The sequence below is a fragment of the Ursus arctos genome, unplaced genomic scaffold (assembly GCF_023065955.2).
Source record: "Ursus arctos isolate Adak ecotype North America unplaced genomic scaffold, UrsArc2.0 scaffold_4, whole genome shotgun sequence".
NCBI lineage: Eukaryota > Metazoa > Chordata > Mammalia > Carnivora > Ursidae > Ursus > Ursus arctos.
Window position 1 is genome coordinate 30,367,846 of NW_026623056.1, and position 26,499 is coordinate 30,394,344.

The window sequence follows — 26,499 nt, forward strand, 5'->3', positions numbered from 1 at the left end:
AAGTAAAACTCTCACAGAACTAAACAATTTCAATAGAGTTGAAAGTAAAATTTTAAAAAACTCCTAGAAAATAAAACATAAAATCAAGCAATAAAAAAAAGAAGAAGGTAAGAAAAATAAGAAAATGGATCCATTAAGTGCAAGAGCCAAATTAAAGTAACTCCAGAAAAAGAAGTCAACAGAGTAAAAGAAACTATCAAAAAAACAAAACACAAAAAACTCGAAGAAAATACCCCAGAATTAAAGAATGTAAGTCTCCAGTTGAGAAGGTCCCACACAATGAATAAAAAAAGACTCTCACCAAAGTACATCGCTGAAAACTTTCAGAACACTGCTGACAAAGAGGAGATTCTGAAAGTTTCAAAGAAAAAAACCCACCACATACAAAAAGACCAGGAGTCAAAACTGGCCTAAGCCTGCTTGTCAGCACACGAGAAGACAATGAAGCACTGCCTTCACGACTCTCATGCAACGTGATCTCCAGCTGGAATTCTATAGCCAGCCAAACTGTCTGTCAATTGTGAGTACAGATGTGAAAAACTTACCACCAATACACCCTTTCTCAGGAAAATACTGGAAGTCATGCTCTACCAAAACAAGTGAGTAAAAAATGAGAAAGACATGGAACCTAGGGAACAAAGGATCCCACAGAGAGAGACAAGGAGGATTAGCATGCCGATGGTGAACAGGAGTCCAGGACATACATCCTGTAGTCTACGGAGCAACCAGCCCATAATGTTATGAGCAAGGACAAAGAGTTATGGATGAATGTGGTCAATAAAAGGAGGCAACCGTAGATTATCTGATATGCTGGGTTGTATCGATCAGTTAAATAATCTGACCAAAGTTACATAGCTAATAAGTAACGGGGCCAGAACCTGAACCCTCGTCTTTCTACCTGACCCGATGCCCTCTCAGTCCGTTGCGTCTTTGCAGCAGAAGTCTTGAGCTGCATCTGAGCTCTACCACTCAGTAGCTAAGATGCCTAGCCAATGTCACTCAGCCTTCCGTGGCTTAGTGCCTTGCATCTGACGTGGAAATAACGATACTTCCCTAGTGGGACTGCTGGGAGGATGAAATGGGGTAATTTATCGAACATGCTTTATAAATCATACAGCACTCCAACGGTATCAGTTACCATAATATGTAATACAATGTTCCATCTCCGCAGAGTAGAAGACAGAAACGTAGCCATATTCTAGTGTTTCTAAATATAATCTGCTATTAGAATTCAAACGTTCATTCTCCCTAGGGTAAAACTATCCAGGAGGAGGAGTTGAGGAAATATGTGTCCCTTAGTCTGCCCTGCCGGAACTGGGTACAATACTTGAGGACCCACTGCCCTTATGTAACCCACCTTGAGAGCTCACCAAAAAGTTCATTCCATCATAGTATTACCTGTTATTCTACTGCTCTCAGGGAGCTAATGGACTTCAGACTAAAAAGTCCAAAGCTCAATGCACATGATTGAAGGAAAAAAAGAAAAGAACCTGTTGGAAAACACACACCGATGCTGCTCTGTTTTTAAACCTCAGATAATACGGTCAGTCAGGAAAAACAACTGCCCTTGCCCAGTGCCTCGGGACTTTGGCCTGTAGACCAGGCCACCTGACACTGGCAGGCACCTTCACTTCTGGAACTGGGGAGAAGGAAAGGGGAAAGGAGTGAGGACAGACCCAGTGCCTACCTGCCCGGGCAGCAGAGTGGCATGCTGTTGGGCCAGTGACAACACAACGTCTACAGCAGAAACCTCAAGAGTCAAGTGTCATGGCAACCCACAGCTTCCTTTATGTAAAACCCAGTAAATCCCTCAGACCATCTAACCAACAGCCACCCTCACAGTAAACAAGCACTTTCCAGCCAGCCACCAAAGCCTCTGACCCCACGTTCACCCTCACACAGAAGAGATCTTAAGCTCACTGTAAGAAACGCACTGGGCAAGCTGCTTGGACACTATCACCCAGTATGCTAGGGTTTAAACTGGGCACTTCCCGCGGCCAGCCTGGTTTGAAACTCCCTGTGGAGGTGTCTCCTTTCTCCCCTCCCCCATCCCTATCCCACCTCTAGACTGAGAGCTCTGGAGGGCAGGGCTCAACACAGTGCCTGGCTCCTTGAAAGTCCCCAGGAAATACCTGCTCAGCATCATAAACACGACGAATCACACTGGTTACCACACTCCTGACCTTCACAGAGGTCACCCACTAGGAGCATGTTATAAAGTGAGTCTGCAGCAGCTCTTGGGAGACACGGGAGGGACCACCAAAAGCAGACAGACCACAGCTCAGTGACCGTCTGGATTGGAGAGTCGTGGGAGAGCGTGGGTGAAGCCAACCCGGGGGTCTGGAAAGCCAGGCTCAAGAGCCTCATCTGGCCATGACCTTAGACTGGGCGGCCACCAGGGGGGCTGGAGGTGGACGGACCAGCTGGGTGGCTGTGCAAGGGGAAAGAAATGGGTCTCTCCAAGAGCCTTGGGGGCAAACAAGAGAACTCAGTGATTATTCCTATGTAAGCAAGGAAGGAAGAGAGAAGAGGCTAGAATGATTCCAAGGGTTCTGGGCTAGGCGTGTGGAAGAACTGAGCAGCAGTGGCAGAAAAGGCTCTGGTCTTGCCAAGGAAGGTGGTAGATAATACGTGCAGGTGTGCACACGTGGACAGTGCAGGCATGTGAGCCTGGAGGCCAGTGAAGGCTCCAGGGTCAGCGTTCAGAGGGAGAAGACAAAGGAACACCTCAGCTGAAAGGAGGAAGAAGGACCAGGACGAAGGGCAGGAAGGGAAGGTGAGAAGTGCTGCATCAACACAGACCAGGGAGGAGACACACAGAAAAGTGAGCGATGGATCTGCAGGCAAAGGCCATGGCAAAGTCCCCAGGGACATACTGAGCGAACCCTGAGTGTGTGGGGGAGGACGGCCGGAAGCCAGGCTGCCCAGAAGAGAAAGCACACCCAGCCTGGCAGCCGGAGTGACAACAGGAAGCAGCACAGGTGGCCCGGCCAGTCAGGCCAAGGACAGGCAGTCTCCACTGCAGAGGGACGCATGTGGGCACAGGAGAGCAGGACTGGCCTCGAGAGGCAGGATGAAGAGACTTGGAAGCAAGAGAGAAAAAACAGCCGGGATAGCCAGATCCAGGGGAACCGGAAGGCCTGGTGTGCTAAGAGCTAAGATGGCAGGCTTAGCATCACTGAGAGAGGGAAGGATGAAAGGCCCCTGGTGCCTGGCCTCCAACGGACCATCCCCTTAGCTCACAACCACGGGGCAGCCAGGAGGACGGCCCTTTTCTCCCTCCCCTAAGCCTCTCCTTCAGCCACTTAACATTCTCCCTTCTCCTCCACTTCTGTTTTAACCTTTGCAGTGCGCATGCTCCTTCCTTCCCTTAAGATGCAGCTCCAGTGAGCCTCGGATCGCCTTGCCAAGCACCTTCCTGCAGACTTCATAAGTCACAACTCACAAACCCTGATGATAACAATAATAACAATGTTAATGATGCACCCTCTGCTTTGTCAAGCCCTCGGGGGGAGAGGGCAGCATTTGAGAAAGTGCTTCAGAAGCCAGCCACCTTCCCAGCCAGCCATGGATCTGTCCCTGGGTATGGCAGGCTCTTTACATTCTAAGTCACTAGAGCTTTGGTGTCAGGGAGAGAAAAAAAATCCCCATCATCCACCATGCAAACTCCTTCTGACCTTTCCCAGTGATTGCTTTCTTTCTGCTCACCAACCTTCGGCTTTAACAGTATTTACATCAGAGCTGAGCTGCCCCCATGGGCTGGGCTGAGGCCCATACACCCCCCGCCCCCTACGCAGGGCAGGCCACTGCCAGGAGGGACAGCTGCCCCTGTTTCTGCTGCCAGGAAATCCAGGCCCCCAACGCTACCCTCAACCTGGTCACAGTGCATCCCCACTCAGAACACCAGGCCCCTCGATCAGAGTAGCAGCCGCCTCCACCCTCCACCCTCCACCCTCCGGCCCATCCCCTCTCAGAGGGCAGGAGCCCTCGCCCCACCTCTACCACAGCTGGAAGCAAGGGGTCCTCTCCTCTTCCAGACATCCCCAGTGCTCTTCTGCCCATATCACGGCCAGCTTGGAAGCCCACCCTCATCTTCCCCCTTTGAGGGATTCCCACCCCTCAGACAGCAAGGAAAGAGCACTGCTTCTGGAGCCAAACAGACCTGGGGTCAAACCCAGGTGCCATCATTTACAGCAACAGGACCTCCGATGTTAGCAGCCCTCTCGGGGTGTCATCTCCCCACCCATAAAGTGGGGAGGATAGTACTGATGCCTCCCCTGTGGGGCTGGCTGAGGATTAAATGAGGGGGAGAGAGTACACAGAGAACCTAACATAATGCTTGGCATACAGAAGTACGTAATAATCATAATTATCTTTATTAGTACTATTAGTGAGACAAATCACAGATAGAGCAAGAACAACAGTGAAACGGGCACCACCTCTTCCTCTCCAGGGCCCTGGCTGCAATCAGGCAAAACAGCACGTCCAGGCAGGAAGGAGCGTGCACGTACACACATTCAGGATACAAAACCTGAAATAATCACCCATCGCACGGCAACCCAGACCAAGAGGCCACACAGCACATGTGCAATGCTCCTTCCAAATTTCGTGCCCATTTGCCCCTCACCAAACCCAACAAGTGGAGACTAGCCTCATCCCACAGAAAAGGAAATTGAGGCTCAGAGAGGTTACATCACTTACTAAGGTCACACAGTAGGTAAGCGGCAGAGCTAGGACTAGACCTCGGGTCTCCCAGCTCCTGGCCAGAGGCAGTCTATTTCTCTTAATCCCACAAGCTCCCTGGACCCACGCAGAAAAGGAGTACCTCTTTCTCAGGCAGGGCCCTTCAGAGTGGCTGGAAAAGCCCCAAACTTCCAGAATCCCATGGTAAGAAGGGATTTATAACCCTCTGCTTCCTGCAAGCCCACCGTGCCCTGTTGTCTGCCCTGGTTCTCAGGATGCTGGGGCAATTGGCCCAGATGTGTTTGCTGTTAATCAGAGGTCGTGTACTGGAGTCTGTGCCTCTTTCCAGCTCCCTGTCTCCCTAACACACGGCACACATCCGCTCATCTCTCTTCACTTAACCTCACCCACCATCCCCACCAGACTAACGAGATAAAGAGTGGTACAATTCTAGAAAATAATAGGGAGAACACTCCTTACCACATTACACCCTCAGCTTTAAAAAGCTCCAGATCTCTGGGGTGCACGCCAGCACCCTCATGTTCTTTGTAGCTGGGGAGGCTGGTGTTACGGAGTCCCTGTTCAATGCAGACCATGAAGCCAGAGGTATTCAATTATGTAAAAGCAGCTCGCTGAAGGAGGAGGATTTGAAGACAGCAGTTTAGCATTTATGAAAAAGGGTGGAGGTGGGACTTGACCTTTTTTGCTCTGTCACCTGAAAAAAGATACCCTTCTTATGTTGGGAGCTGTGAAGAAACTGGTTTAATTTAGTGTAACCCACATTTTGCTCAAAATAGTTTTCAAATGTCAGAATCTAAAAGTCTAGACTCTTAAGAAGCTGGTGGTAAAGGGATCCAGGAAAAATGTTAAAAACAGATGACCTGAACCCAAGGTCAGAGAACTCGAGCTGGCTGAGAATTTAGAGCTGGGGGTTCGGTGGAAACAGCCAGAAAACCAAGTTTTGCACTGGCTTTATTTACTGGTTGTGTGACCTTGGACAAGTCCTCTCTCTTCTCTGTAAAATGAAGGGGCCAAAAGTGATGTTTCCAAAGAGCTTTGCAACTGTGACATTTTGGTAAATCCATCCTCATGGATGGTACCAGAGAAGTACCACAAAGTAATTACACCTTGTGGAAAAAACTGCTGAATTTCTCTGAATATGTGCCACCCACGTTAAAAGTCATTTCTCTCAGTCTCCCTTGCAGCAAGTGTGGCTATGTAAATTCCGGCCCCTGGAATATAAGCGGAAATGTTATGTGCAACTTATAGGAACTGTTCCTAAAAGACATCTGGGTCTTCTTAAGTCCCCTCCACCCCCCACCAGATGGAATCTGGACAAGATGGCTGGAACTCAAGCAGCCACCTTGAGACAATGAAGAGAATGAACCTGTTAAAGATGTGTAGTAGTAAGACAGAAGGTATCTGGGTCCCTGACCCACAAGGGTATATACCGGCCCTAGAACACTGCTTTCTAGGCCTCAACATGAGCGAAATATATGATCTTTGTAAGGTACTATCATTCTGGGTGTTCTGGCACATATACAAATAGATCCTGAGTACTTACTGGAACAAAAGCTTAAACTAGAAAGAAATATGAACACCTGCTCCAGTTGGCATATTTCAAAGTGTCTAAGGCATTAAATCATGTATTATACTTCAGATAAATTGCGGTAAGGAAGGAGACGGAGGGACTATCAAAGGCCTGATCTACTGTGTTCTTCCCAATTACCCAAACTTCACCGTGCCTGTTCTCATCAGGTGTCTTGGTCACTTGGTGACAACTACCCACACATGGAAGGAAAATTAGTTGGTAGCTCTCCAGTTTCCCTGCAACCTCAGCCCTTTACTACTAAGGGGGGCCGTTCCAGGAGACCAAAAGGTCTTGCAGTTCCCAGGCTTGAATTGGGCTGGTTGGTCTCCCCAATACAGGATTCCTCTCCACATTCCTCACATGCCATCTGCAGCCTCCAGGTAGCCCTCCAGAGCCAAGAACTCAAAACTCCGGAGGTTGTTCAAGGAGGGGGCCCTACAAGGCTGTGAGAACGAAATATTTACACATCCGTGTCCTCCACACTACCATCGCACCCTGGATAGCTTCAGTCATTAGAAAGCTCAAACTCCCCCCTCTCCCATGCCACTCTATCAGCCCATCGCCCTCTGAAAGCGGTAAGCACGCTCCTTCTTAGGATTCTATAGGTGAAATACCTTAGTTCCTCACCTGTGCCAAGTCCCTCACTGTTCCGAATGATCCACCTTAGACACAGCTATGCTCACGACTCTCAGAGCTATCCCATGCCAGCAACAGAGTTTTAGAGCTTGGAAAGAATGCTGCGCCATATTACAAGAATTTACTTGGGGAAATAAATACCTCTGTTTTCATAATTCAAAATACAGGAAATTAAGCTCAACACAAACCTTGACCAGTGGGTCACAGTTAAAAAGAAAAAAAGTTGAGACACATCATTAACGAATCTCTTAAGTTATGGCGCCCAAATGTCAAAGAGTGCCGGCAAAAGTACAACTCTTTTGGAAAGCTATTTGGCACAATTTCTCAAGTATCTTAAAAGTATTTATGTTCCTTGACTTGGTAATTCCACTTGTGGGAATCTGTCCTGAGGAAATTAGCAGAGGTTCTGACAGATGACTCACAGGGTCCTACTCGTAAGGGTCAAAATCGTAAACAACCTAAATATTCAAGAGCAGGGAACGGTTATTTAGAGGAAACCACTCAACAGAATAACACAGCCACTTAGATGATGTTTTTAAAGACTGTGCAATGAAAAAATATTTGTTTTAATATTAAGTTTTAAAACATAAAATTCAGGGAGGCGCCTGGGTGGCTCAGTCAATTAAGGGTCTGCCTTCAGCTCAGGTCATGATCCCAGCGTCCTGGGATTGACCCCACGTCAGGCTCCCTGCTCAGTGAGGAGTCTGCTTCTCTCCCTCCCTCGGCCCCTCCCCACCACTCACGTGTGGGCGCTTGCTCTCTCTCTCAAATACAGAAATAAATTTTTTTAAAAAATAAAAATTAAATTAGGGGCACCTGGGTGGCTAGGATGGCTAAGCATCTGCCTTCGGCTCAGGTCATGATCCCAGGGTCCTGGGATAAAGCCCCACGTTGGGCTCCCTGAGCAATGGGGAGCCTGCTTCTCCCTCTCCCTCTGCCTGCCACTCCCCCTGCTTATGCTCTCTCTCTCTCTGTCAAATAAATAAATAAAATCTTCAAAAAAATAAAAATAATAAAAAAATTAAATTAAAAACAGAATTCGAATGTACATGGTATGATTACAACTGTACACAAAATTATACTCAAAAAAAGATGGAAGGAAAAATGCACCAAAGTAAAACTTCGTCTTTGGATAGATTTTATTCTTCCCCTTTGTCTATTTTTCTCTGTCACCATAATATGCATGTCCAATTTAAATCTTTAAAGAAAAAAGAAATTATCACAATTTGAACATCACTAATTAACAATCTCAAAGTATCACCCCACAAGCAAATATAACTTCAGAGGGGGGAAGCCTGGCAGAAACCTCCTTAACTAAGGGACCAATGCTAGAAACACCAGTAATGGGTAAAATTGACATCATATGTCTCCAGATAGAACACACTGAATGCAAACATCATTGAAACCCAGTTGGGGGCGCCTGGGTGGCTCGGTTAAGCATCTGCCTTTGGCTCAGGTCATGATCTCAGGGTCCTGGGATTGAGCCCCATATTGAGCCCCATATCGAGGGGCTCCCTGCTCAGCGGGGAGCCTGCTTCTTCCTCTCCCTCTGCCCACCACTCTGCCTACTTGTGCTCTCTCTCTGTCAAATAAATAAATAAAATCTTTAAAAAGAAAAAAAAAACAGTTGAAGGACATTCTTAAAAATTATCAAGGTCACGAAAGACAAAGACGGAGAAACTGGTCCAGATTAAAGGAAACTAAAGAGCTATGACAATTAAATTCAACGTGTGATTCTGAACTGGGTTCTGAGCCAAATGCCACATTCCTGATTGTAATCATTGTCCTGTGGTTATGCAAGAGAATATCCTTGCCTTTTAGGAAATACTGAGTATTTAGGGGGCAAAGGAGCATCATGTCTCGAACTTCATAAATGTTGAAGAAGAATGTGATAAATGTGATAAAATGTTAATATGTATGGAATCTGGGTAAAGAGCAGATGGGAATCCTTTGTATTCTTCTTGCAACTCCTCTGTAAGTCTGAAATTAGTTAGAAAAAAAAAATTACTTAAAAAAAGACAGAAGAAAAAAAAAGACACCCAGAACACATCCAAATACTGTCCCCAGCTCTTCCTGAAACCCTCAGCTGGCCAGCCAGTGCACGCTGGTGGTACTTTCCCATGTAAGTAGAGTGCTTATCTCCCTTCTTCCCTTCCAGCTAACTCTTGGCTCCTCTGCTCACCTGACACTGTAGTTTTTTATAGGGTCTATTATATGAAATCTGCAAAGCACTCTGCAAGCAGCACACACCCAGAATGGCTTTGATGAGAGAGAGAGAGAAAGAGAAATACAAAAGAACATTCACTTTTAAATATGGGTAATTTATGCCTCTTAATAAGGCAAATTTTACGCATCTGTCACCAACCACCATGGCTAAATGGCACTCGTTGCCAGGAATGAAGGCCTCACCACAAACCAAGTTTGGGAATTTCACCACTGATCCTTCCCAATGTGCAAATGTCTATCTAGCAGCCTTTGAAATAAAAACAAGCACCGTGAGTCCCTGACTGGGTATGGGTGTGTGTGTGTGTGTGTGTGTGTGTGTGTGTGTGACACACACACAGAGGGCCTGGCCCTGAGTTGTGGACCCCTGACCAGATGCAGCTGAGAAGCTAAATGTGCTTATTAAGAAAGAGAGAGAGATGGGAAAGCACTTGGTAAGGAACAGAACCCAAGAGCGAATTCTCCAGTCCCCAAATCCAGGGCCCGGGGATGAGCCCATGACCATGACAACAGCTCCAAGTGCAGAGTGCTTACTGTGTGACCAGGAGCAGCTCAGCAATCCACATGCCTATCGAATTTAATTATCTTGGCAAGAGAACTCAGTAGGTCTATTTTACAGGTAAGGAAACTGAGATGAGGAGGGGCTAAGAAACTTGCTGAACATCTCAGGGCAGCAGGTGGGAGCACGATGACGCAGAGCCCAGTCTCGCAGGCTCGGTGCCCCAGCTGGAGCACAGAGACCACAGACTCCTGGACCACACACATCCCACTGCTTGCTCTTCTAAATACAAAGCCGGGTGCATTTCTTCTGTGGTGCTTCCTTTAAAAGCCACACCTTACGTGTGGGCCACGCAGTACAGGGTTCCTCCCTCGCGTTCCCCACAGCATGTGGCTGTCAACAAGGGACAATTCAGGGGCAGGACAACTGATCCGAGAGCTTATAAAAACAGGTTTTCTTATCCTGAAATTGCAACTGCAGTGCATTTAACCAGAACTTAAGTCCCTAAAGCTTTTAATGTTCTGAAAAACCTCTCCTAGCGCCAAGAGGGCTTTGGGCCGCTGCCAGCCTGGTGTGCCAGGCCTGCTAACAAGGAACAGCTGGTAGAGCGAACGGTGAACCGGGCAGCAGGGAGGGAGGGGAGCAGGTGAATTCCCACTCCGGAAATCCAACCCTGCGTCAAAGCCCAGTTAACTGATAAGAAAATAACAGTTCAGGTGCTCACAACCCATGGTGTACATCCATGCTTTTGCACACGTTACCTCTCTCAGTCCTCCAACGTTGAGGGTTTAAACCAGTGTTTTCCCTGCTTCAGGCTTCAGCCCACGAGCCGAGTCACAAAATCAATTCAGTGGATTACCACCAGCATTTTTAAAATGACATTAACTAGAAAACATCAGTCTGTACCACAAATGGCAAGACTAAGTGTTCAGGAAAACGTCTATATCTGTTGTATTTATGTACATACATACTTGGGTATAACATAAAATGTACGGTTGTGTTTGCAGCAGCCACAGTAAAAATACTTGAAAAACTGTCATCAACAATCTGTGTGGGAGGTCATGCTACCCCCACTTGAGCGATGTGAAAACTGAGGCTCACAGAAGCGAAGGGACAGCCCTCAGGTGAAGCCTAAGACGTGCTCGGCTTCTGAGCACCTCCAGTGAACGTGAACACTTCCCGCCGGTGACCCTCAAGCCCTCTGGCTCCCTGGAGCTCCACCCCTGCCAGCAAGTCCGCCTGCCCTCCCCGTGCACCCCTGAAGCGCGGCCAAGGAAAAGAGCTGCGGCGACACCCTGACCCACCTTCCCCGCACCCGCGTGCCTGCAGCCCCCCACACGCCTTCAGAGGAAAGCAAAGCGGCGCATGCTCGAGCCAAGCACCACCTCACCTCCCAGGGACCGTGACACTGGAGAGCGTGTGACACTGGAGAGCGTGTGCCGCACCGCTCAGCCCGGAGCAACGGCCTCGGCTGACAAAACGCTAGGCACACGAACTTGTACGTCTGCCTGGCTTGCAGGCACAACAGCTCTAAGTATAGGTTTTTTAGAGATAGATCCCTGGGCCTTATCCTTGAAGAACATCATCCCACAGAACCGGGGAGGCCGGGAATCCAACACTCTTCCCCTTTAAGGGCATTGGGATCCACAGCCAGGTTGGGAAACCTCTGCCACCCACCCAGCTTTGGACTCCACGTCACTCCGCTCTCCTTCACGGCCAGAATTTTCCACCTCCGCTCACCCCCATCCATTCCTCAGCCCGCTCAGATCTTCCCTTCCCACCACCACTGAGAGGACGCCGAGTGAGGACTCGCAATGACTTCCACACGGATAAGGCTACAGGCATGTCCAGTTCCCCTCTGCCCCGACCTCCTGAACCCCAGCGGGACACTCCTGGCCACCCTTCTACCTCTCCAGCCACGCTTCCTATCTTCTTTGCAATCCCTTGTCCCCCCAGCCTTTAAATGTTGAAGCTCCTCGGGGCTCACTTGCTCCACCTTCTCTTTCTTCTCTACACCCTCCATGGGGGTCTCACCCACCTCCGGAGCAGCACCCCTAAATTAGCATGTCCAGCCCAGACCTCCCTCTTCGGCGCCACACCCTCACATCCTACTCACTCGGTGGTTCTTACACTGGGGTCACACAGACTTCTCAAATGTTAAACTCCTAAATCTCACACAAATAGATATTGAGTCTCTTTCAAAGTGTATTGAGCTCTTAATAAGGGACCCACTAAAATAGTTACATCAAAAAAGGATATAAGGGGAAAAAAGACTTAAAAATATTTCAAAAAAAGAAGTTACAAGAAACTAATATGCATATAGTTCATGGAGAGGGACGGGGAAGAATCCTGTTAGAAGACTGCTAAATTAGATATCACACTGGTTAATATCCTGCAGGGCAATCACCTCCGGGTCTCTCTTCTCTACCAAAGAGAAATCATTTGCATCGTGTCTACCTGTAGAGTATGGGTCCTAAAGAATAATGAAGTTATATTCCCTAGAGCACCAGGTGGCCCTCAGGTGGCCTTCTTAGACAATGCTCTAATACGACATTAAAAAGACACTAAATCAGCTTTTCTTTCCAAGTTTTGGGATAATTCTTCTTTACACTGAGGTCTCTAAACTTGGGTGAGGAAAAATTCTATCTTTATTTTCACTAACCTCCAGATGAAATTTAGCCTTACCTTTATTACAAATGTAGGTAACAAAATACAGAAGCACCGGCAGGTGTCTGTGACTTCCGCCACCAGCAGAAATCCTTTGTATTTTTTTGCCCTTATCCCCCCAAAACCACATTTTTCTCATAAAAAAAGGTGCATCTACCTTGAAATACTGTTTATGTTCATCACGAAGTATTACAGAAAATACCAAACCTGCCATTAGATCTTCTTAAAAGATGCATTTATGAAGATAAATATTATTTTCATCACATACTTGTTATAATATTTTGATAACTGTATTTCAGTATCATTGGTTTGCTTTGTAATCTTATGCATTGTTTTATACATCAAAAAACATTATTCTAGGAAAGGGTCCGTAAGCCCCAGATAAGCCTTTCCTGACTCCCTGCATTAGGTTAGGGACCTATGTTACACATTCTCTTACCACCTATGTTTCCTCTTTCTTGCACTTTACTACCTGAATTAATAAATTAGGGGCTTTCCCACTAGGCAATGGGAGGAAAGGACGGTGTCCACCTTATTTATCATTATGCCCCTAATGCCTCAGCATGGTATATCTGATTCATAAGACTGTCAAGAAATATCTGTTAAAAAAAAAAAAAAGAAAAGAAAAGAAAAAAGAAAGACCCGTGGGATGAACGAACGTCTGTGACACGGATAGCATGCAGATGCTTGTCCACATTCCTTAGAGATACAGAGCATGTACCATACTCTGCCCAAGACCTAGCAGAGTCAGACCCCTTGACAAAAGCAAACCCGCCTGTTCTTCGCAAGCCTGCCCTACTTGGCCCAACAACAGAATTTTCCAGCCAACCCCACTTCACAGCTCAGATACGAGATCACCTCTACGTTTCAGCCCCAGCATAGGGCCCTCGACCTAGATCTCCATTAATACCTTCCAAAGCAAGGATTAAAGCATCTGGTCATGAGTTAAAGACATCTGCTCATGCCAAAGGTTGGGGGAATGGTACAATTCTCGGGGCGCAGGGGGTGGATACTCTACCCCGACCCCAGCCAGCTGCAATGAAGTCAGGCACAGGCTCGCCATCAGGCCATCGTGAACAGACTGCATGTCAAACTGGGGGCTCAGGATGACCCTGGAGAATAAAAAGACACCAAAAGGCTATTCGAACCCTACAGTCCATCTGAGTGTATTTAACCCCCCACCACACGATTGCAAAGCTAATATTTAGAAGCGGTTTCACCAACGTAAAATACGTGGAAATGCTTTGCCAAGTCTAAAGCCCTCTACAAATGTGCCAAGTGTTGCATAATTTTCAACAGATCAACTGGGTGCCCAGAGGCCCCAGTCAGGGCTGCAGGATGCGCCAGGCAGCCCAGGGCCATCACCACTCCTCCCTTCTCCCACTGGGATCTAAGATGTTAGGTGTGGAGAGGGTGGGAGTCAAAGAAACCATGGAAGTCCTAGTAACATAAGAGAACTTCATTCTCCTTACACCCCATGCATCACTCTCTGACCCACTGTCACTTCGCCTCCAAAACCTGCCACCAGCACCGAATGAGATACAAGAGCTCCACAGAACGAAACCACAAAGCTGGGCAAACCCTCCAGGGAGACGGTGTGGTTACTCTCATCATTCTCAAGAGAGGATCCACTTTCAGAAGAAAGGGGAGAGAAACACAGAGCACCTAAATCTTTAGCACCTCTGCAGCCCCCGCCCCCTCATCCAGAGGCTCTGCAGGGGCCGACTGGGAGGGACAAGGAGAGTCAAGAGCCCAGCTCAGAGGAACTGTGATGGGGAGAATCCCAGCAGCAGAGCCCCCCAACTCCCAGTCTGAAGCCTCTGCTCACACCTCCTCTGGCCCTCCACCGCCACTGCCTCCTCACTGGCTTCCCCAGCACCTCTCTTTCCCAACTTGAGATAACTGCCTTGGCTCCCATTTATTGGGCCCTCCCATGTGCCAGCCCTGTGCTGGGTGCTTCCTGTATCATTTCTCATGCTTTTAATTCTGCAAACGGATATCCTTACCACCACTAACAAGCAAGAAAACTGACGCGGGGCCCAAGGTCACACAGCTCCTGAGTGTCAGGCTGGCTAAAAACCCATGTTCTATCCGCTGCATCACACTTGACTTTATCTTGTAAATAACAGAGAAGAAAGTGTTGTTCTGGGAAAATGAACTCAGTCTCTTCCACTCCAAGCCAAGCCTACACTGTGGACTGACTGCTCCTGTTAGTCAAAGGGCAGCTTTCATCATGTCTCTCCATTACCTACAGAATCAAGTCCCCAAAGCCCCTTGCCGGTCATGTAAGGTTCTTTACAATCCATTTTTCCAATCTTATTCCCCCTCCCCAGACTCAAATCTTTCCTTCCACCCAGCCTGGCCCATAACTCCTCATTGCCCATATTTCTGCCTCAGACAGTTTCCTCTCTCTGCCGGCAACACTGGTTCATGGACTGGGGACGGCTGTATGCCAGGTCCTAGGCTAGGTGCTGGGGACACAATGGACAGAACAGGGAGGATCCCCACCGTCTCAGAGCTCAGCGTCGGCCCTCGTTGTGAGGCATGAGCTAGGACCCTTCTCTGGGACTAGGTGCCCGTTGGCCTGACCCTGCCCAAATCCACAGCGCTCAGTGTCTGCCGTATGCACTCAGCTATTCCTCCAACTCATGGGCCAGTTCTGTTTTAAAACTTCCTCTGTAATGTGTTTATTTCTGTGGGAAAAGTGCACTTCAGGCTCCAAACAGCATTATAAATGGCAGTTAGGTGCCCCGCCAGCCCACAAAAGCCAATTAAATATATAATGGTATAGAACCCAAACTCGGGTACATTAACAGCTCTGCAGGAGAGCCCCGGGACAAACCTCTCCGCTTCCTGCACCCCCGCCCACCACCCCAGCAGGTGCTGAGCGACAAGCCGCCCGCAAGGGCAGAGGCCAGAGCAGTGACTGGGGAGGAGGGAAGCAGGGGGAAGATGGGGGGCTGGGATGGCAGAGAGGGAGCAGGAAGAAACCTGATTTATAATTCAGGAGCCTGGCACCAATCCCAGCTCTGCCTTTACAAATGCGGTGGCCTCGAGACCCTTCCCTCTCAAAGCTTCACTTTTCTAAAATGAAAGAGCTGAGTTACATCAGTACTTCTCAGACTTTTGAATCTCAGAGATTGGCAGGCTATATTTTTTAAAATATATTTCATATATTTTAAAAGACGTTTGAAAATACATAACATTTGTTTTAAACATAATATACAATGTATATTATGTATTTAAAAGAAATTTTATTAATACTTTCTAAAAAAAACACAATATAATATCACTACTTTAATTTTTCAAAAGGACACTGAAGGCCACCCCCTCCCTCCCACATGACATCACGTCAAGAAAAATGGACAACTTTTCAAACTGAAAATATCTGGATCATGGAAAAGCCATTCACCGTTATTACTCTTCCAGTGTGTCTATGGACCTGTGGAACCTGTCAGAGCCCAGCTTCAGCCCTTGGCCTGACGCTGGAACCCACTGAGCTGGGTGACTGCGCGTTCTCTCCAGCTCCGACAAGTCTCCATTCTGAGGTCTGGAGGCAGACTGCACCACAGTCCGCGTGCATGGTCTGGGGAAGGGGCGGCGCAGAGAGGAGCTGAGCTGGGCAGCAGGAAGGGGCAGTCAGCTGCAGGGGCACGGGCAGGACAGCACGACCTCCCCAGGCCCAGGGCAGAGACACCCAGCCAGCAGGGAGGGGCAGGCACCAACATGTCCCAAGTGTTAACGGTGACTCTTGTCATCCCCATATTCTTGTGGGAGGCTGAGAGGACGGCCCCAGAGGAACATTTTTTTATTAACTTCTCTGATCAAAAACGAATACATATCCATATAGAAAACTTGGGGAAACAGAAAAAAAAGCACAAGCAAAGAAGTAAACAAACATCACCCACAGCTGTACCTTCCAGAACAATTGCTGCTGACATTCTGATGCGCTGCTAATTCTTCAACCACTTACGCAGCTATCTTCAGCCACCCTGGGATTCATGTTGTACCCTGCTTCTCCCCTAATTATCCCACTCCCACACTTTTCCATGTCCCTAGATATTCTTCATAAGCACCACAAAATATTTTGATAATCATAGCATTCTAGTAAATATAAACATTCTTTATAAACATCTACTTTCCATGGCATGGACAGGACCAAAAGTCATTCAAACTATGCACGTTATTGTTGAGCATTTAAGCCATTTCCAAATTTTTGCTACTGTAAAAAATGTGGTAGGTGCATATCACTGTCCATGAATCTCTGTAGACCCTTTACACTGCTTTATGTCCCCTGGGTCACAGCCTAGTGCTCTGCACATATCAGCTCTCAGTAAATACTGAGTGAACAAGGAAACCCAATACACTCCCAGGACCTGGGGAGCCCTTATCAGATGGACATAGAGTTTAAATTTACAGAAGCCCACCCTGGTATCTACCAGCCACTCGGCACTGAGACTGCACTGATGACACCTGCCGAGCGGAGCTAGGGCGTGGGGAAAGGGGATGTCAATTTCACAATGCAGATTCCCAGTTCTAGTGCTCTCGGCAAACCTATACACCCTTCTGTACCTCCAGGTGGAGGGCACCAACAGACCTCAACTGCCTTACTGACCACCCCCCCCTCGCACACTCCTTCCAGACTGTACAACCCATTGCCTCAAGAAAGCCAGGACTGACCTTCCCGCTAAATTAATGTATGGCCCCCAGTTCAACAGAGGCTCCCAGCCCTTTGGATATTAGTGCTCGTAGACCTGTCTTTATTCGCCCACAGGACTGACTCCCCTGCCCAAACCAGGGCAGCACCGGAGGGTAGGGACAATCTGTGCTTTGCTCTCCATCCAAAATCCAATCCAGGGTCCAACGATGTGATTGATAAATAATGTTTGCTGAATGAAACTTCTTCCCAGTCAGATTCCCAAGCCCTCTATTTTTACAGAAAGGTGGGGAAAAAAAGAAGAGAAGAAAGCAAGACCCCCTAAAATAGACCAAGTGCAAAGACCTGCTAGGGGCTCCGGCTGGAGCGACCCGCTCTGCACAGTCCTGCGGTACTGCCTGGCCTAGAGACCAGCCCAGGCCAGCTGGCTCTGGAAAACAGAATGCAAATCAGATCATCCACACACAGACACAGGTGAAGGGACACTGTCCCACTTCAGACTAGCTCTCTCCCAGAGGGAGAAAGGTCAGATCTAGGGGGCAGGGAGCTTCCTTTCCCACCCACTTCCAGACAACTGGAAAATACAGGGCCACTCCTCACTGGTGATCCCCAAAACGCAGGGTATCTGGAGAGCTAAGTGTTTAAAGTAGCTAAATCCACACTCCAGTTTTTCTCCTCATGTTGCCCAGCATCTTTGCCACACCCAAAAGAAAAAAAAAACTGAAAAATATGGACCGGAGAGGGTGCTTGCAGCGGAAAGTTTTTCCCTGGAACTTCGGGGAAAAAAGAAAAAAAACGAACTAAGATTGTCCTAAAACAAGGGAAACCAGAAGTTATGGAGACATGTGGGAACAGGCCACATTATCCCATCACACACCCACAGTAACACCAAGGCCAAACCCAGAGAGCCCAGGGCACTGTGGCCACACACATTCTGGCCTCTTCTAGGGATGCCCTGGAGCCACCACCACCTCAACCGCCCCGCCTTCCAACTGTAGCAAACTCCTCTCAGAGAGTCCTCCACTCCCAGGACGCTGGCCCACCCCTCTTTCAGTCTTGTCCGATTTTGCAATTCGCAGTACTTCCTCCATCCGACCCCCCTGATGGCCTTGTGAGGGGGGTGCCTTTACCGTCCGCATTTCACGGACGAGGAGACTAAGTCAGATATATTAAATGATACCCTGCGTCACAAGCTAGAAAGTGGGTGAGATTCGAGCCCGTGGCAGTTAGGTGTAGGAGAACTCCTCCGCGGACCCCACCCAGCCCGTGCCTATAGGCGGGGGCCCAGGCGGTGACCGGCAGTTTCCCGGCTGCTCGGGGTGGAAAACCCCGGCTGCTCAGGGTGGAAACCAAGAACAAGGTGGCCCTTAAGCAAGGTTTCCGGCAGTGGAGGTATAAAGCACCCCCATGCCACCCGGCACTCACACAGGTGCAGGGCCCAGAGTCTGGGCGCGGCGCACCCCCCAATCCGCCGGTGTCCCGCCCTCACCGGCAGCTGCCCCCTGACTTGCACCCCCGCAAACTTGTGCCCGCGGAGCAAGCATCCAGCGCGGCTCCCTCCAACCCTTGCGCCCTGGAGCGCTCCGCGAGCAGGGCACAGGGGCCGCCCCGCAGCCTCCCCCACGGCCACCGGGTCCCCGCCTGCCTGGCATGCACGCCCCCAACCCCGGGACTTGGAGGCTTCTCCCCGCATGTCCCGCGAGGGCCGGGAGCAGGGAGCGCGGACCTCAACGCGGGGCGCACGTGCCGCCCCCGCCCGGACCCCAGCTCCGCAGCCTCACCGAAATCGCCAGCAGCAGCAGCAGCCAAGCCCGCCCGACCCGCGCCATCCCTGCCGCCACTGCCTACGGCCGGCTCCGCTCTCCACTCCGGCTCCCGCGCCCGCAGCTCCCTCGGGTGCAACAGCCACGGCCACTTCCCAGCCGCTCCCCGCCTCCGAGTCCCGGTGCCACGTCTGCCAAAGCATGCGCACCAGGCTGAGAGAGGCGGCCGGGAAGAGGTGCTTGCTGGGAGTCGTAGTTTGCAGCAAGGCTGGGCTGGGGGCCTCTAGCGTGGACTTGGCCCTCCGGGCGCAGAGGCGCGGGAGTGCAGTGCGAAATGGCAAGGTCAGCCAGGAAGGGAAGGCAACTAATTTGCAGGGCTAAGTCTGTGCCTGAAGTTTCAGAAACAAGACCTCATTCAACTCACAGAAGTAAGTTTTATTTTCCCCGCTTTGAGGATGAAGAGCCAGCCCAGAGAATTTAAGTAATTTGACCCAAATCCCACAGTTTGCAAAAGGCAGAGTCCAGTGCTGCTTGTGGAGGGTAGGAAAAGCTCACGCCTACCTTGTCTTTTATTCATTCAGAAAAACTTTATTGAGCTGTTGCAAAAAAAGTTTGGCAGTTCCTCAAAAAGTTAAATATAGATTACCATATGACCTAAAAATTCCACTTCTAAGCATATACGTAAAAGAATTGGAAATACATATTAAAACAAATGTTTTGTACACAAATGTTCCTAGCACCATTATTCACAATAGCCAAGAGTTTGCTAACTCAAGTGTCCACTGAGGGATTAATGGTTAACAAAATATGGTACATCCATATAGTGGTATATTATTCAGGCATAAAAAGGAAGTACTAATACATGCTATAATGTGGATGAACCTAGAAAATATTATCGATTGAAATATTATGCTAAGAAAGAAGCCAGACACAAAAGATTGCATATTATATGATTGCATTCATATGAAATATCCAGAAATAGGCAAATCCATAGGGACAGAAGGCAGGTTAGTGGTTGCCTGGGGCTGGTGGGGAGGAGGGTTTGTGGAATGAATGCTTAGTGGGTACAGAATCTCCTTCGAGGGTGATAAAAATATTTTGGGAAGAAGTAATGGTTGAACAAAATTGTGGATGTACTAAATGCCACTAAATTGTCCATTTTAAAATGGTTACTTTTATGTTCTGTAAATTTTACCTCAATAAAAAATTCAAAAAACCCCCACAAAATTCTGTTGGGATGCCTGGATGGCTCAGTCGGTTAAGCGTCTGCCTTTGGCTCAGGTCATGATCCCGGGGTCCTGGGATCAGTCCCTCACTGGGCTCCCTGCTCAGCGGGGAACCTGCTTCTCCCTCTGCCTGCTGCTCCCCCTGCTTGTGCTCTCTCTCTGTGTCAAATGAATAAATAAAATCTTTTTTTAAAAAGACTCTATTGAACTCATTCCACGTGCTCAAACATTCTTGCATGCAGTTATTCATTAAAAAATATTTATTGAACACCTAGGACATCCTGAGGCTCAAAATACACAGTAGTAGGATGGACAAGGAAGTGCACAGACTGGGCTTAGTAGGTTATAGGTGAAAGGTCTTTGCTCACTGCCTAGAGGTTCAAAGCTCAAAACCTAGAAGTCATCCTTGGCTCACTGTCACTTCTCAACTGGCCTACCCAACCCATCACCATGTCCCATCGTTTCTGCCTCCACAATCTATCTCTCCTGCCACCTCCTGAGTCTAAGTCACTGGCATGTCTCACCTAAGCAAGAGTAAAATCTCCTGATGCATTTCCTGCTTCTTCCTCCTCGTACCCCTGTAATGCAATTGTTAATGTCAGTTGGAGCTTGCCTGTCACTTGCCTGAAACCCTCCAGTGGCTTCCCAGTACCCTTAGAACGAAATTTGAACTCCTCCTCATGAACTGTAAGCCCTGCATGGTCTGGACCCAGCCCTCTAGACCTCATCCCCTGCCTCTCCCCTTCCCTTGTGCACTCGGCTCCAGTTATACAGACCATCATTTTCTTGCCCATCTCCCACCCCTGAGAGCTGTTCCTGCTTCCAGGCCGATACTCCTCCTATATCCCTTGCCTTGACATTTTCCCTGGCCCTTGGTCTAGTTGGCTCCTTCCAAACCTTCATGGCTCTCCCCTCAGAGAGGCCCTTGGAGCCACCCATCTCTGGCAGATTTTACCCTCTACACTTCCAAGCCCCTTATTTTCTAGCTCAGGTTCTGTTCATTTCTTGCCCAGCACTTACCACAATCTGCAAGTACTTACTTAGTTGCATTGTCTATTGCTACAACTGAAATGTAAGTTTCACATCTCTCTTGTTTGCCACCTATCTTCAGAGCTTAGCACAGGACCTGAGCCTCTGGTGTTTCTCAGAGTTCTTGATGAGTGACTGGATGATTAGATAAGGTGATATGTTGGGGACTTTCAAGAAATCCTGAAGCAGGTTGGGAACAGGGCTTCCTCTGCATGCTCTGCAACCTCCAGCTCTGTGGGTCTCTCTTTCTCACCTATACGATGAAGGGGCTGGTGCGGGTGTTAGAACAACTGTACTCTCATACATTGCTAACGGCAGTGAAAACTGGTTCAACCACTTTGGGCAACAGTACAAAATATGTACCAAAATGTTCATAGCAGTTATATTCACAGTAGCTATTGTGGGCTAAACTGTGTCCCCCAAAGTTCGTATATTGAAATCTTAACCCCCAGTACTTTGGAATGTGACTATTTGAAGAGAAGGCCTTTAAAGAGGTAATTAAGGTTAAATGGATTCATTGGGTGGGTCCTTATCCAGTATGACTGGTGTGCTTTTAAAAAAGGGACAGTAGGACATACACACAGAAGGAAAAACTATGTGAAGACACAGAGACAGACAGCCATCTACAAACCAAGAAGAAAAGTCCTGAGGAGAAACCAACCCTGTGGAAGAGAGGGAACCCTCTTGCGCTGTTGATGGGAATGTAAACTGGTGCAGCCACTGTGGAAAACAGTATGGAGCGTCCTCAAAAAGTTAAAAATGGAATTACCACACAATCCCAGGAATTCTGTTGCTGGGTATTTACCTAAAGAAAATGAAAACACTAATTCAAGAAGATATATGTACCCCTTTGTTTAGTGCAGTATTATTTACAATAGCCCCAAAGTATGGAAGCTATCTAAATGCCCATCAATAGATGAATTGATAAAGAAGATGTGCCATATATATGTACATATAATATACAATGGAATATTACTCAGCCATTAAAAAGGATGAGATCTTGGGACTCCTGGGTGGCTCAGTCGTTTAAGCATCTTCCTTCGGCTCAGGTCATGATCTCGGGGTCCTGGGATCGGGCCCTGCATTGGGATCCCTGCTCAGCGGGGAGCCTGTTTCTCCCTCTGTCTCTGCCTGCTGTTCCGCCATCCTCACTTGCACTCTCTCTCACTCACTCTCTCGCTTTCTCTCTCTCAAATAAATAAATAAAATCTTTAAAGAAAAATGAGAACTTGCCATTTGTGACAACATGAATGGACCTAGAGAGTATCCTGCTAAGTGAAATAAGCTAGACAAAAAAAGACAAATACCATATGATTTCCCTTATATGTGAAACCTAAAACACAAAACAAGCAAACAAACAAAAGCATAAATACAGAAAACATAAATACAGGAACAATCTAGTGGTCGCCAGAGGAAAGGGGGGTGAAATAGGTGAAGGGGATTAAGAGGTACAAACCTTCAGCTGTAAAATAAGTTAAAAATTTTTAAAAAGGTTCTTCTCCCACTCGAAGAAAGAAGTCAGCCCTGCTGACACCTTGATCTTGGACGTCCAGCCTCCAGAACTGTGAGAGTCAACGTCTGTTGTTTCAGCCACCGTATCTGTGGCGCTTTGTTATGGCAACTAGCAAACTAGTAGAGCGGTCAGAACTGGAAACAGTCCAAACGTCCTTGGAAAATAGATAAATAAATGATGGCATATTCTGCAACCAAAGAGAACAACGTGCAGATGTTCAGCATGGATGAATCTCAAAACCATGATGTTGGATGAAAGTAACCAGACAAAAAGCACATACTGTATGATTCCATTTATCAGAAGTTCAAAAACAGGCAAGCGTGATGTATGGTGTTAGAAGAGAAATGGGAGTTACCAATGTCGGGGTGGGGTGGAGAGGGAGGGGGAGGAGGAGAGATCAACTGGGAAAAAGAATGAGCCAATCTGGGTACTAGAAATGTCCTGTATTTTGATTGAATAATAGTTACATAACAGCCTGCATATGTCAAAATTAACTCATTAACTGAGCCAAATTATTTGAGCTGTATTCTGAGATTTGTGCACTTTATGTAAATCATGCTCAATTTTTTAAAAGTAAAAAAAAAAAAACAAAAACGAAGGGTAGTGTGAATCCGCTAATCTTCATTATGCCTTGTGCCTCTTGTATCTCCAGTGTCCAGGCTGTCTAGAAGCTCCCGGGTTGGGAGGAGGGCTGAACTCCGCAGCAATGTAACTGTCAAAAGGGAAAGAGTCCCGGAGAGGAAGGAAGGAAGGAAGTCATGAGCCTGTGAGCCAGAGAATCAGAGGGCAAGGGACTGAGAGGGGAAATAAAAATTGCCAAGAAAACAGGCCATTTCATTCTGCAATTGAAACTAACTAAAATGAGATTTATGGCCCTTCTGGGAATGTTTAACAATTCTAAGCTCCACTCTCCTTGAAATATTAGGAGCCTAGCGCAGGACAAGTGCTGTCCTTCCTCCCTTACAGCCCTCGATGGGAGCCATCCATTCTCCAGCAGCAGCCCCGCGGGGCCAGGCCAGAGAGACTTCTTGTCCTGCGGTTGGTTGTGAATTGTGTCGCCACTTTCTATTTGTGTGGCCAGTTCTTTTCCATCATCTCGGCCGGGATGAGGACTAGCACAATGACCATTTTTCTGACATTCAAGCACAGATGAGAATTGGCCAGAACAAAATAGGAGAAATGTTGAGCCAAAAAAGCCGGACACACAGAGTCGATTCTATGTGATGCCATGTATATAAGGTACAAAAAGTTACCTGTTTTATGAGAAGTCAAGGTCATGGTTACCTTTGAGGGAAGGCTGTGGGGAACGCCTGGAAGGGGTTTCCCGGAGTGCTGGCTTCTGCGACTCTGAGTGCGGAGTACCTGCGGACGCTATCTTGGTGACACGTCATCACACGCATTCATGGATGATGCTAACGTATGTTATATTCCATCAAGTTTACAGCTAAAAACAAAAAGGAGGAGGAAAGAGATGGAGGGAAAGAAAAGCCAGCTTTGAAAAAGAAAGGTGCAAGGAAGGGGACTTCAAAGGAAGAGATAGATAGGAAATCATTCAGTAATCCCTATACCTGGGTGAGCAGCTAGTCCCACCAAAGAGAGATTGAACGTGACGCCTCCCTGTGCCCAGAGCACCTGGTGCTGCTCACCAGCCTTGGCCTTTGCTCACCATGTCCGCGGGTGTGCCGCTCCCCCTATGCTTCCCCGCTCGGCTGGTACCCACCCAGCTCGGGCACCCCCTCCTCCAAACGCCTCTTGGGACACTCGTCCGCCTCCCACCAATACCCCCACCAGTCTGGGCCTAAGTGTCGCTTCTCTGTGCTCCCACAGAGCACAGAACACTTAATCCCATCCTGTTGGAATGTGGTCTTTGAGAGCATGGACTGTGACAAATTCCTAGACAAAAAAAGTAGAACAGTAATTTCCAGGGGCTGAGGGGAGAGGAGTTTTTGTTTAATGGGTATAGAATTTCAGTCGGATGATGAAAAAGTTCTGGAGATGGATAGTGATGATGTTTGCCCTACAATGTGAATGTGCTTACTACGGCTGAACCGTATACTTAAAAATGGTTAAAAATGGAGGATAGTCTTTTCAACAAACGGTATTGGGAAAACTGGATATCTGTACACAAAAGTATGACATTGGAGCCTTACTTGCACCATATACAAAAATTAACTCAAAATGGCTCAGAGATCAAAACGTAAGAACTAAAACCGTAAAACTCTTAGAAGAAAACATATAGGGAAAGCTTCATGACATTGGATTTGGCAATGATTTCTTAAATATGAAACCAAAGCACAAGCAACAAAAGTAAAAATAAATAAATTGGACAACATCAAAATTGAAAATTTTAATTTTGCTTCAAAGGACACCATTAACCGAGTGAAAAGGCCATCTGCAGAATGGAAGAAAATATTTGCAAATCATATATTCAAGAAGGCAATAAAGAAAAACCAAAACAGAGGCCACAGTTTGAGTATACCCCTAGACCCTCACTCATAGTCACATAACCAGCTTAAAACTGGCCTGATTTTCCCCAAATGCTGACCCTGACCTTAAAACGTAAGCTTTCCTCAGATCAGTATGATCTTCTAGCTTCCTGGCCGATCAGCTACAAATAAGCAACCTTATGCCATGAGAAGGAATATAAGATCCTAGTAATCAATCACAATAGAAAAGAAGGTGCTCCCTCACTCATGCTTTATAAACTGAGCTGTAAATGCTGAAAGTAAGCTTCTAACCACTTTGGGTTTGAAGCCCTTGTTTTTCAACAGTTTGTTCCTTGCTCAATAAAATAGTCATACCAAGTAAAGCTTTCTGAATGTTTCCTTTGAGAGGAGTAAATATCCAGAATATATAAAGAACTCCTACAACTCAATACAACTCAACAACAACAACAAACAATTAAAAAATAAGCGAAGACCTTGAATAGACATTTCTCCAAAGAAGATATACAAATGGCCAACAAGCCCATGAAAACATGCTCGACATCACTGATCATCAGGGAAATGCAAATCAAAACTACAGTGAGTTGGGGCGCCTGGGTGGTTGAGTCGTTAAGTGTCTGCCTTCGGCTCAGGGCGTGATCCCAGCGTCCTGGGATTTAGCCCCACATTGGGCTCTTCCGCTGGGAGCCTGCTTCTTCCTCTCCCACCGTCCCTGCCTGTGTTTCCTCTCTCGCTGGCTGTCTCTCTCTCTCTCTCTGTCAAATAGATAAATAAATAAAATCTTTAAAAAAACACAAAAACTACACTGAGCTATCTCACACCCATTAGGATGCTACTATTTTAAAAAAACAACAAAAAATAACAGGTGTTGGCAAGGATGTGGAGAATTTGGAATCCGTACACACAGTTGGTAGGAATGCAAAACGTTGCAGCAGCTATAAAAAGAGTAAGGTGATTCCTCAAAAATGAAAAATAGAATTGCCATGTGATCCAGCAATTCCACTTCTGGGTATACACCCAAAAGAATTGAAAGTAGGATCTCAGAGGTGTTTGTACATAGGTGTTCATAGCAGCACAATAGCCAAAAGGTGGACGCAACCCAAGTATCCATCAACAGATGAACGGATAAATACAATGTGGGATACGCAGTTTATCCTCGAACAACGTGGGTTTGAAGGGTGAGGCTCCACTCACATGAGGATTTTTTACAGGACAGTACTATAAATGTGTTTTCTCTCCTCTATGATTTTCTTTTCTTTTTTTTTTTAGGATTTTATTTATTTATTTGAGAGACAGCACGAGCCGTGGGGAGGAGCAAAGATAGAGGGAGAAGCAGACTCCCTGCTGAGCAGGGACTCTAACGGGGGGCGCTTGATCATGATCTGAGATCATGACCTGAGCCAAAGGCAGACACTTGACTGAGCCACCCAGGCGCCCCCATATGTGGATTTTCAACTGTGCAGAAGAACTCCTGTGTTGTTCAAGACTCGATTGTATATAGAATGGAGTATGACCCCCCTTAAAAAGGAAGGAAATCATGGATGAATCTTAAGGACATCGTACTTAGT

At 47.4% G+C, this 26,499-nt stretch overlaps 1 protein-coding gene across 1 annotated transcript in view; it reads right to left on the reverse strand.

The window, feature by feature from the left end:
• The window catches only part of PDIA5 (protein disulfide isomerase family A member 5), a 91,969-nt gene extending 73,044 nt beyond the window's left edge, over nucleotides 1-18,925 (reverse strand). Inside the window, exon 1 of the mRNA XM_026494902.4 lies at nucleotides 18,738-18,925. Coding sequence (XP_026350687.2) covers nucleotides 18,738-18,785 — 48 coding nt within the window. The 5' untranslated portion in view covers nucleotides 18,786-18,925. The remainder of the gene's footprint in view (nucleotides 1-18,737) is intronic.
• Nucleotides 18,926-26,499: the final 7,574 nt, after the last annotated feature.